The sequence below is a fragment of the Lonchura striata genome, chromosome 12 (assembly GCF_046129695.1).
Source record: "Lonchura striata isolate bLonStr1 chromosome 12, bLonStr1.mat, whole genome shotgun sequence".
Classification (NCBI taxonomy): Eukaryota; Metazoa; Chordata; class Aves; order Passeriformes; family Estrildidae; genus Lonchura; species Lonchura striata.
In genome coordinates this window covers 8,412,083-8,424,459 of record NC_134614.1, presented here as the reverse complement: position 1 = coordinate 8,424,459, position 12,377 = coordinate 8,412,083, and the positions used below count along the sequence as shown (strand labels likewise).

The window sequence follows — 12,377 nt, the reverse complement described above, 5'->3', positions numbered from 1 at the left end:
CACACCAGCAATGGAAACAGGCTCTGCCCCCACATGTCCCGATGGTATCAGAGTACACTGTGCACCAGTATCAACTAAAGCATCATATTTTTGTGGCTCTGATGTGCCAGGCCATCGGATCCACACTGTCCAGAAGATCCGGTTTTCCCGTGCCTCTCCCTGGCTAGAGACAGGGCCCCTCTAACACTGGTTATCATTCCTTCCCTGGGCATACATACTAGAGGTCCCTTCAAGGGGGTCTGACAGATCGTACCCACAAGCTTGGTCACGGGAGGTTGAGGCTACCTTCACTTTGGTGGAACTCCCCCGGTTAGAGTTTCCCTCCTTGAGTTGACGGACCCGTGCTGCCAGGACAGAGGTGGGTTTCCCATCCCACCTCCCCATGTCTTCCCCATGGTCACGCAGGAAGAACCACAGATTAGCCCTTGGGGTGTACCCTCTCTCTCTAGCTGGGGATTGTTGGGTGCTGATTCTGGGGCCTGTGACTCTCACGGGTGCTGTATTAACCTTCCTTATCTCCTCCCTCATCTCCTCTTTAAACTCCTTAATCACAGCTGAGATATGAGCCTGCATTGGGCCATTAATCATACTCTCATAATTCCTAAGTTTGTTGGCAACAGAACCTATTGTCTCCCGGTGGGTGTCAGCATTGATCGTTGCAATGAAGGTGGCGTATTGAGATGGCCCAAGATTTGCCAGACTCCACAGCATTTGTCCCGTACACCTGACCTTGTCAGGATCATTATTGTGTCGTCCATCCCTCCCAAAGAGTACCTCCAATACTGCCACTTCTCTCAGCTGTTGGATCCCTTCCTCGAGGGTCTTCCAGCGCATTCTATGATGGTGCTCTTGCATTCTCTCTCTGTGGATAAACCTCTCCCTGACACTCATTAAGAGCCGCTCCCAGAGAGAAAGGGACCCTGGTTCCCTTACAAAAACCTGATTTATACCCGAGTCCTGGGTCAAGGGTCCCAAGTTCCTTGCCTCACCACCGTCCAGCTGCACGCCTGTACCCATAAGATCCCAAACCCGGAGTAGCCAGGTAGCATAAGCCTCACGCCCTCGTCGCACAATGTCTTTATGCAGATTGCGAAGACTTTCGTACGTCAGGGACTCGGTGATGATAGCAATCTCTGGCTCCCCTGTGGGTTGTGAGGTTCCTCCATTCCTGTCCCTATCTGCAGGGTGCTCTGCTTTCACCTTAGACTTCCTTGTTTCTACCGGGGCCACTGCTGCTGACCGTGACTGCCCTTGTGGTTCAGCTGGAACCTGGACAGTTGTAACATTAGTGGGTTCCACAGCTGTACTATTAGACTGTCCCTCCTCAAGGCAAAGGGCCGGTTTCTCACCAGCTGGGGAAATGCACTCCTTCAGCATCTCTCGTATCTCCTTAACCAGAACCCTCACCCAATCTGGGCGGTTCATTTCTGAGGTGGGCTGTGGGGCAGGGTCAGGCTCTGGAGCAGCAGCATCTCGAGTCTGTGGTGTAGGTGTGAGGGTAGTTATCCAGGTTAATCTTCCCTTATCTCTGAATGCTAAATATAACAGGACTATCAGCAACACCACCCATTGTATGGTATCATTAGCACTTATAAAGGATCTTAACCCTTTGAGAACTGGTGGAACAGACCCAAAAAGATGGTTAAAAGGTTGAGAGAAAGTTTGCCCAGGTGCTATTTCCTCGCAGTAGGTACCGTTATTAAAGTAACCCCAAAAACATACAGTTAACGTGTGATAGCTATGAATCCATGTACCTGCCTTCCAGAGGAAATTAAAGATCCATGAATTCCTCACCCAATTAACCCAGAAGCCAAACTTGATAACAGACACCGTAGCCTTAGTCATAGGACCCATTTTTAGATAAGGGTCTGCAAATGGGAAAAGTATAGCTACGATCACATGCCACCCAAACCAAGGTAAACTAGACCACATGGTGATGCTGAAGATGTTTTTACACACAACAAAACCAAATTACTTAAGAACTGTTAATCCTTTTTCCCTCTCAATGCCCTCGGGCCTCACGTTGATGCGCCAAATTCTGTCTTCGTTAGACAAGACAGGAGTCTGTGAAAGAGGGCAAAGCCTCCTGTGCAATGGAGAACGGCAAACCCCCCTCCCTCTGAATTACGAGGATCTTTAAATTAAAAGGCTCTCAGGCAAAGATATGGGAGTGGGAGTAACAATTCTTTACTAGGAGAAAACTAGACAACAATTTAAAAAGGAAAATGCAATCGGTACAAACAAAACTAGTGAAAGAAAAAGTCTAGAACCTGAGGAATGCCAGTATCAGGTTTTGCTGGGACAATTGCTTTCCCTTGCAATAGTTGATGAGTTGCAGCTGAAGTGGTGATCTTTAGAAGGGTATAATTTTCCTCTGAAGATCTGGTGGCAGTGGGGGCCGGTCTTCCTCTGCGCCGGGGTTGCCTCTGAGCTCCGCTGCCGTCGCCTCTGCGCGCCGGCTGCTTCGCTGCGGGTGCCGCCGAAGAGAGAGCGAGAGGGAGCTGCTTTCCCCGGGAATCCCGCGAAGAGAGAGAGAGCTGCTTCTCTCGGAGTCCCGCAAAGAAGAGGGAGAGCTGCTTCTCTCGGAATCCCGCGAAGAGAGAGAGAGCTGCTTCTCTCGGAGTCCCGCAAAGAAGAGGGAGAGCTGCTTCTCTCGGAATCCCGCGAAGAGAGAGCGAGAGAGCTGCTTGCCCCCTCTGGGTGGGACCCCTCACGGCGTTACATTTTTTCAGCCTTTCATTGAATCAGTCAAAGGTGTATACACAAACCATTGTCTCTGAGAGAGATAACAAAAAACCTGTCCAACCGGTTCGCCTTCGACAGATGGCAAATGGAATACAAGCTTATCTTACAACCCAGGACAACAGGGCAGGCTCAGAACCACTGCCATGGCCAGGGGATAGGACTGGGGACATCCGGAGCAGGGGCCAGCCCTGATGTGCCTTGAAAGACAAACCCTCATGGCTCTGCATGGAGTGGAGCCAGACTATCCCAGTGGATCTCTGAATGGAAGCCTGTAGGCCAGAAGATTCTCTCTGGGAAAACTGGTAGGCCAGGCCATTGCAAACAGGGAATTTTCTGTGGTTTCCTGCCATACCAGTGCCAGGTGGTTGCCGTGTCCCTTGGTGGGAGCCCACTCTGGCAACAGAACCCAGCTCTCACCTTTCCAGAGCTCTACCAGCCTTCTCCAGTGGGTGAACGTGCATCCCTGACAGACCCTCATAGTGCAGGCAGGGAAGGGCACGATCTTTCCCCACAGCCTGCCCACATGCCTGCCCACCATGCCACTCTGAGCTGCCACCCAGCCCTGGAGTAAAACAAGCTTGAGGGAACTCATGAGGGTGCTGAGGATATGGGTGACCTTGGGGCCAAGGTTACTTTTGACTAAGGAAAATGGCCTGATGTCCAGAATTGATTTGGGGACACAGACCCAACTTGGCACAGCTGGTAGACATGAGGGTGGACAAGCACAAGGAGCAGGGATGAAGCAGGACAGGATGAAGGGATTGTTTAGGGAACAGGGAGGCACTTCACAAAGCCTCCTGAAGTGGGAGGCTGAACTCAACTCCAGAAAGGCCAGCTTGGCTGGCATGTAGCTGGAAACACCAGAAAATAGCAAGGAAAAAGGAACTTTCCCTGTAGAGATGGATCGTGAGTGATTGCTGGCAGCAGCTCCCAGCCGCTCATGCTCTTGCTCCTGCTTCATTTTCCCCTGGACTTCCATAGCAACCCATCTGCAGTGAGGTTTAATGGGGCTGCCATTAGCACTAATGCAGCGCAAACACTCAGCATCTGCCGGCGCCCTTGGACGGAAACACAAAAATAACCGCGCTCGCCGCAATCCGTCATCGACTCCGGCGCGGGGTTAGGACGCGACACGCTGGGAGAGGAGGGGAGAGCTGCAGCCAGGAGGAACGCTGCTCCTGCTCGGTGGGAAGGGAGGAGAGGAGGAGCTGGGATGCTGTGCTGCTGCCCTCCCTGCCTGCTGCCCGTGCCAGCACCGGTGACAAGCTGGGGGCAGCTGCAGAGGCAGGGACAGCGGTGCTGGCACACGGCTCTGACCGTGCCTGACCATCTCCTGGATAAAGGGCAGGAAAAGGGGATGTAATGAGATGTACAAAGCCCTTCATCCCTCTGCTCTGCTCAGGAGCTGGGGCTGTTGCACGCAGGACTGAGGCAGGCAAGGCTGATGCCCAGCACCCTGGGGGCTGTGCACAGAGCTGGACCAGTCCATCAAGTGTCCCAGCCAGGCCTGGGCTGTCCTGATAAAGCTGCGCCGAGCTCTGCGGTGACGCATCGCTGCACATTGTTTCTGGGTGACTCGCTCCTAATTACCTTGATTAAGTGGTTGCAAACAGTGCTATTAAAAAATATTTTTTTTTCTATGAAAGTGGATTTCTGAAAGGTTTGTGCTGCGAATGGCAAAATGAGCCAAGAGCTCCCCAGCGCTACAGCCTTTCCCAGTGTGTTTTGTGTCCTGCTGTTATTCCCCTGGCAGTGGAAGGCAGCCAGGTCTGGTTGGAGAAGGAGCTCTTTGGGGCTGCAAATAGCCTCTGCAGCAGGAGCCCATCCCTGCGTTCCAGAGGATGAGCAAAAGCCCCAAGCTTTTGCTACTGCTACAAAATGCAGTGACCTTGTGCCACTTCTGCCCACCTTGCACATGCCCCAGTCACAAGGCATCCAACCCTGGGTGCCAGCACAGCATGGGGGGCACAGGGCAACTACAGTGTCCCTGGGGTATCCACAGTCAAGCTTCAGGTGCTGCTCAAGGATGTTTCCTGACTCTGGAGGACATGTGAGACTGGGTCAACACTAGGGTTGAAGATGCTTGAAGCTCACCCTGTACTTCTCTGAACTTTCCTTGGGAGCCCTGAGCCAAGGTCCTGGTGTGGCACCAGCACTGGCATCAGCAGGTGCCTGCACCAAATCTCATTATTCTCCTCAGCTCCTCTCCACTGCTCTCTTGGGAGGAGCTGTCAGCAATTCACCAGTGCTCTCATGCAGACAGGAAGATCCCTGTGAGCTCATCCTGCTCCTTGGGTGCCTGTGGGACACAGATTCAGCCACCAGCCTCCACCCCAAGCTGGCCACATGGCAAATGAAAGCCAAGCAGGTCAACCCCTTGCCTTCTCTTTTGCTCTCCCTACCTCTTCCTCCACAGCCACCCCTGGTGACCATCACCTACAGCAGAAAGGTCTGTGGGAGCAGCAGCAGCTCAGACTGTGAAATACCCCCCAAAATACAGCAGCATGGCCTGGCAGAGGGGCTGTCCCCAGGCTGTCCCCCCAGATGATGCAGGGGGCTCCTTGGGGCTGGGCAGGATGCGGCCCTAGCCAAGAGGAAGGGGTTTGGTGGCTCAGGAGTATTTTTTCATTGCAGACTCCATTCGCACTGGGAGAAAAACAATCTTTCCTTCCTTTTGTATTATGGTTATAATTTGAGAGCATTTCCAGACAGAATCCTTCAGGTTCCTGCTGAGTGCTATCACCGCCAGAATTACAAAGTCAAATGCAATCATTAAGCCCGCTTCTTCCCTCTCCCAGCCCAGATTGCTCCTTCCCTGGGAGCAGCCCCCGCCGCCACTGCTGGCATGTGCCGCCGAGGGGGCCCCGCCGCTGTCGGCCCGTGCGCGGCCCGCAGCACCAGCCCAGCTCGGTGCCTCGGGCGCGGCGCCCGGCGCGGGGCCGTCAGCCCGACCTTCGCCTCCCGCTCTCCTCGCGGCGTGCGCGGGCCGAGGCGAGCCTGCAAACCAGCTCCACATCGCTTCGTTTGCTCTCAGTAGCACGGGGCTGGGCCGTGCGGAGCGCGGCGCAGCCAGCCGCCCTCACGGCGGGGACACGGCGGGCAAGGAGGGACGGGACGGTGGCTCCCGTGCCAGGAGACATCCCGCAGAGGGCAGGGCTGGGGAGGCCGGGTTCCACGGGCCTTACCCGGATGTTGTCCTGCCAGTGGTGAGCCTTCTGGAATTTCTCCGCCGCGTTGGCAAGTCTCTGCAAAACAAGTGGGAGAGGAGAAATGAGCCTAGGGGAAGCAGGGGGACCCAGCTATTGCCCGCTGCAGCCCCGGAGCCACCCCAACACCCAGCATCCCTGCGGGGGTTCCTGCAGCACCCTGCCACCCCTCTGCTGCACGGGCAAGGGGGCAGGAGGAGGCACTGCGGGCAGCCCCCTGGAAGGGTGTTCCAGGGACAGGGAGCCAGATTTTCCTCCTTGCTCCTGCCTTTCCTGGAGCAAGCCAGTATCTCCAGGGCCATCGCTGAACTCAGCAGGGCTGAGCCACTGCAGCTTGGCAGCTGCGGGCATCCCCCCGGAGCAGGGCAGCCTCTTGTTGCACAGGGCAAGGGCTGAACCCAGGTCTCTGTGCTGACAGCCCCCCGCTCTGTGCAGAGCAGGGCAGACTCTTCAAAAATGCCTCAAAACCCCCTCAAAATGCCCCAGTGCTGGGGCCCAGAGGTGCACCATGCTGCCCACCCAGATTTAACCCCCTTGTATACCCATGCCCACACTGGGGTACCCAGAGGAAGCAGGATTTGCCAGAAGCAGGATGGGGCGATGCTCAGCACCAGGGTACCCTCACTGGATGCTCAGCCATGAGACCCCTCACCAGCACAGAGGGTGCAGCAGGGCAGGGCTGGAGACTGGGCAGCCCCTGCGGTACTGCAGTGCCTGGAAGAAGCTGCAATCTGGCCTTTTGTGGAATCCAAGGGGTTAAACAGGGCAAGAACTCCAGGCTTTCTACAGGATCCTCTCCGCATCACTAAGAAAATAAAGCCAAGAGCAAAACGAGCATGTTTCTCTCCATCCCTGGACCAGCCCAGGCACCCTGGTTTGTGGGCAGCTGCCTGGGGAGGTGCCTGCCAGGGCTGTACAACCTGATCAGCACCAAAACCCAGCGGGAGGCAGCCCAGCGTCCTGATCCAGAGGATCCACAGAGCTGAGGGCCACCCAGACCCCTGGGTGCTGGACACTCACTGCTAACAGGGACACGGATTCATGTCCGGTCCCCAGCAGCCATCAGCTGTGCAAGGCTCCCAGGGAACACACACTGCCAGGTCTCAGCTCCAGGGGCCAGTCTGTGCTGGGCTAACAGGCCACGAGGCTTTCGAGGCTGTTGCAGTCCCTAGAGGCTCCCTGGAGAGTTAGTGGGAGACAGATCAAGCAAAGATGTACCTTACAGCACAGGCTCCTGCCTCGCCTGCTCCTCAGTTCCCTGCAGATATATTTCCCTAGAGGGAGATGGACATGCTCAGCCCCATGCAAGTGGTGCTGGCAGCCAGAGCGTGGGGAGAGAGGTGAGCCCTGGCTGTTTTCAGACACTGAATTGGCTGGGAGGAGGAAGGAGCACTGACAATGGGGTGACATCTTGGGCAAAATAACAACCCCAAATCACCGCCTGGGCAGCACCACAGAGATTCACATAATGAACACAAGATTCCCAGTGCTTGTACATACACAACTTTCATGCCATGAACCACGAATTCCAGGATGAAAAAGCACTCCTTTGCTCATCAGGGATGTGGCAGGCTGGTGGCAGACCACAGGGACAGCAGTGAAGTCCAGTGATATCCCTGGGAAATGATTTCCCCAGGGCCTGAACAGTGGCCAGCTGTAAGAGCACACACACACACACACACACACACAAGCACACACACACACACACACAGACACATACAAACACGAGCCCTGGGCACAGCCACAGGTCACAGCTGCTGTCCCCATTGTCACCAGCTTCTCCAGCACTCCTGTCAGCAGACAGAGATGCAAAATGTCTCAGCCTTCCACATGGAAGCTCAGGGGAAAGGAAGCCGCCAGGTGCCACAGTGCCCCATTGCCCATGCAGGTGAGTGGCAGTCCCAGCCCTGGCAGGTGGCTTGAGCAGGGCTGTGGCAGCAGATGCTGTATTTCTGTGAGTGTGGCAAAGCACAGGCACTTGCAAGTACAGATCCGGCCCTCCCCTGCCTGAAAATGCAGCTTGTTCTTATCAGATGCAGGGAAACACGAATCCATCACTGAATAATCTCAGCACGTACTGGTTTAAACTTTCCTGTTTAATCTTTTCTCTTTCTCTTAATCTTGATTTCTAAATCAAAATGCTTGCTTTCAGTGGCCAGCATCCAAGGGGAAAGATCAGCTATCAGCTGAATATTGAAGCAAAATCCTTATGGCTCCAGTGGCAGGCAGAAGGGAATGAGAAACAACACGTGGCTGGACAGAAAAGCCAAGTGATATGAATTTTCAGGGCAGTTTTTCATGGTCTCACCTGCACAGCCATATCCCTGCCCCCAAGAGCTGCCTAGAAAATCCATGGCCCAATTCCATACCTCATCCCCTCCAAGCTTTTGTGCTCTGTTTATATACTGAGATGGCTGATTAAAGACAAGCATTTATTCTGAGTTGCATTTAAGGCAGTGGTGATGAAATATGCATTTTTCTATACTTGATAAGAGTGTGTTTGTTTATTATGGGCTAGGGTAAGATTTATGGACATCTTTAACTATTCATCGCCTTGTGCAAAGTGCCTGGAGGGTTGCAAATGGTGCAGTAAGGGACAGCTACACCCAGGAACGACTCCTCGACAGAAGATATTTTTCCTCTGGAAAATGTCAATTTGTCAAAGTCAAACCAGACACAATTTTGGTTAAAAAAAAAAAAAAGAGGAAACCCAGATGTTCTTGTTTGATAAATAGCAGGAATTGCAGGAATGGGGGAGCCTGCAGCAGGATGGCACAGCCACAGCAGGGTGCTGTGCTGGCTCCTGGCTGCCACTGGATATTCACCCAGGAGAAGTGTTCCCAGAGCCCTCCAGCTGTTGCTCCTGGAGCATTTTCCTCGCTACAGACACTTCAGTCCCGTGAGCACAAAGGTGACTGGGAGGAGAAAGGGGCCAAGCAGGCAGCCAACCATCCTTCCTCTGCAACAGGGCACAGACCCAGAGTGGTGCCACGTGGGGCTCCCATGGCAGCAGTCGCATCCTGCCACGTCCCTGACTGGTGCCAGAGGGAGCCCATCCAGCCCTGCATGGAGATGGGCTGCTGTCATGAACAGGATGGGAGATTGCTGGATTCAGGACCCTCCAAAACTGTGCCAATAACAATTGGTCCCCCGGGGGGCTCTCTGGGACAGCACTCCTGGAGTTGTTTGTTAGGGCAGGGTTTGTTGCTGCTCCCACAAACCCCGCTGACAGCTCCCCAGGGAAGGTGACGGGTCTGCCTGGAGCCACACACTGCTGCAGGATGTCCCCATAAATGCCAAATGAGTTCATCGTGAATAATGTTACTGTGATCAATACAGCTCAAGGATTATTTCTAATCCTTAATAATGATTAAACCATTATTTTTCAAGTGTTACAGATCAATCAGACCAGCTCAAGGTGTGCTGCGTGCATGGATTGTGAGATGCCCAGGAGGCAGGTAGTGAACTGGAGAGCCTGGCAGGGTACAGGGCACTCACCAAAACCTCTCCAGATTTCAGACCTGTCAATTGTTGTCAATTGTGAGGTTCAAACAGCAATAAAAAAAATAGAGGAATTACCAAAAATAAAACATGGATGTGAAATACCTGCAGGTTTCCAGCAGGCTGTGGTGCAGAGACTGCCCTGGCACTTTAAGGAGCACAGTTCTTTCCCAAGAAGTCACCCAGGGCTAAGGACAGGAGATTTAGAGGCTGAAAACACTGAATTGAAACGACTCTGAAGGTCATGAAAGGCCAGCAGGAGATTTGCAAGGGATTGGTGTCTGGAGATCCCGACAGACAGCGGCTGTGTGAGGGGGAAGGTGCTGCACGGGACTCATTTGTATTCTGCACAGAGCCCCTCGCTGCTCAGCAGGGCCCTAGGGAGCTCCTGCTCTGCACACCAGCCCTGCACTCAGGATGGGCACAGGGCAGCAAAGGTGGCACAGCTGGGCACACACCCTCCCTCCCAGAAGATGGGCAGGAAAGGAAAGGGGCAGCAGTTTGGGTGACCATCTGTCTGTCCAGAGGATGGCAACTGCACACACGTGGCTGCCGCTTTTCCCTGGCTTTGCTCCAGGACCTTGCTACTCAGCCCAATCCCCCACAGGCTCACTCGGCCCACCCTGAGCACGGCTCACCCACGTGTGTTCACCCCAGCAGCAGCTTTTGGGGACAGCTGGTCTGATGTCCTGAAGCTTCTGGCAGTGTGGTGGTGGGAAATACTTGGAGCTAGCACAGGCAGGGACCACGATCTCATCCTTAGTGGAGAGGACCATCCCCACTGCTTGAGGGGCCAGCATGCTGGAGGATTGTCCCTGATGGAACAGACAGCCAAGGGTGATGCTCACCTCCTCCTTGCCACCCCTTCTCTCCCATCACACTTGGGGCTATCCTGCATTGCTCTGATATTTTTACACAGACTCTTTCCAAAGGAAACTGGTCCAATGATTTACTAAATCTCTTCTCCCAGCCCCACCATGGCAATAAGCATGCCCTGGCTGCTCCTGCCTCAGTCAGATCAGTGGGTTTAGCTTGGGAGGCAGCAGAGCAGAGCTCAGGGAGGCCAAAGACCAAGGCTGGATTTATAAAACAGGATTACAGCAAACACTCTGCAGAAGGAGACTGAGCAGCCCTGTGTAACAGCAGCCATGCCACCCCCGTGTCCACGCCTCCACACAGGTGCCCCAAGCCTATGTGGATGCTGGGGGATGCTCCTCAGGCAGTCTGGGGTGGCGTTCTGGCTTCTCCCCACAGCCGGTGTGGAAGCCCAGCCACGGCTGGGTGTTCCTAGGGATGTTTGCTCCGAGGGAGAGCCACTCCTGCTAAGCCTTCAGTGAACTCCCTCGGGGAGACTCTTATCACCCTCATCGCAGCGCCTTGCCCAAGGCTCTGAATTGCATTAACCTCCCGCAGCCCAGCACGCAGCTGGGAGGGGAGATCTGGGCTGGAGATTGAAACAGCCCTGCGCTGCCAGGCGGGGAGTGCCACACAGCATCACAGCGGCCAGCCCTCCTCCCGCGGCAGGGAATGCTGCGCTGGTTCAAGGTGGTTAAATCAAACGCACATGACCAAGCCAAGGAACCCAAGCCCCAGGCAGGAACATCCCCCAGGAGCTGGTTTTGCAGCTCTTCCTCCTCCATAATGAAGGAATGAGGACGACACAAGCCCTCTCCTCTGGTACTAGACCCTCTTCCATGGACAGGGCACTCTGAAGCCTCACCTGCTACTGCAGAGCACCTGGAAAGGCAAAAGCCCATTCCACCATGTGCTTCACACGTCTCCATCCTTTCTGCCTGCATGCAAGAGGGCAGAGGGCACTTCCTCATGGTGCCACCTCCTGCCACCAGCTCCAGGGTGCCTCCACCCCAGCTCTCCCTCTCATCCCCAGCACGTTCATGGAATTCACCCCTAAGCAAACCCTACCAACAGCGTGCACGTCACCGTCAAAAAATGATCAACCAGCGACAAAAGACAACAACCCCCTTATGTACACAGAGGGAATATAAATCTTGAGTAAACACTGTAAAGCAGTGAAGCATCTCATCCTGTAATAATCTCCGAGACAGTTGATCCCAGGGCTCTTATTACCCCCACAGCCGTCATCTGAAATCCAGTCGGCAGCAGGCTCAGCCACGGCTCCGTATTGATCACGGAGGCAGCTTCAAATATGCTGCGGCATTTTTCTTTCAAAGCACTAACTTGTTTGTCAATAACTCCCTTGGCTGTGCAGGGGGAGAGGGATGGATGGAGCCCATCTTCTCCTTCCTTGTGCCTGGATGCAGCCTGTGCATGAGGGAGGATGGGGCTGCAGCCAGCACTGGCTGCTAATGTTCTCCTGTTCATGGGAGGGCAAATAAATCCCCAGGGACTAGCAAAGAGCACATGGACTCCCAGCCCTGGGTTCTGTAGTTGCTGGGGTCTGGCAGGGCAGGGAGCAGGGATACCTCTGCAGAGCCAGCCCTGCCAGCAGGGAGGTCACAAGTGCAAACCCGGAGCTAAACCAGAGCCAGAGCTGCTGCAGACCCCATACGGGACAGTGGCACAGCCAGCATCTGGCACTGAGGGTCTGGGATGAGCCCCAGAGCCACAACTTCAATCATTTTCCTGAGCACCTCAGTAACTCATGCTCTGCAGGCCAGCAGCATGTGGCTCTTGTTCCCCTGTCAGCATTTCTCGTTTCTCCTTCTTCTCCAGGGCCACAATTTTTACCAATAGGAAGCACCAGCACCATCCCAACAACCACAGAGAGGGAAGGAGTGAAACATCCCAAGAGGAGAGGTACCAATGTCTTTGCAGAGATGGTGAGGACAGTGTTGCTGCTCAGGGTGTTTCTCCTACACCAAAATATTGCTCAGGTCTCCAGAAGGGCTTAACTTCCCACAAACAGCAAAGCACCAAGGGCAAAAGGACATGCAGAGAACCAGG

General features: G+C 54.4%; 1 protein-coding gene across 2 annotated transcripts in view; it reads right to left on the bottom strand.

The window, feature by feature from the left end:
- The window catches only part of CACNA2D2 (calcium voltage-gated channel auxiliary subunit alpha2delta 2), a 216,199-nt gene that overhangs the window by 42,328 nt on the left and 161,494 nt on the right, over positions 1-12,377 (bottom strand). For both annotated transcript variants that reach the window (XM_021529146.2, XM_021529147.2), the window contains exon 4: positions 5,931-5,990. In XM_021529146.2, coding sequence (XP_021384821.1) covers positions 5,931-5,990 — 60 coding nt within the window. The remainder of the gene's footprint in view (positions 1-5,930; positions 5,991-12,377) is intronic.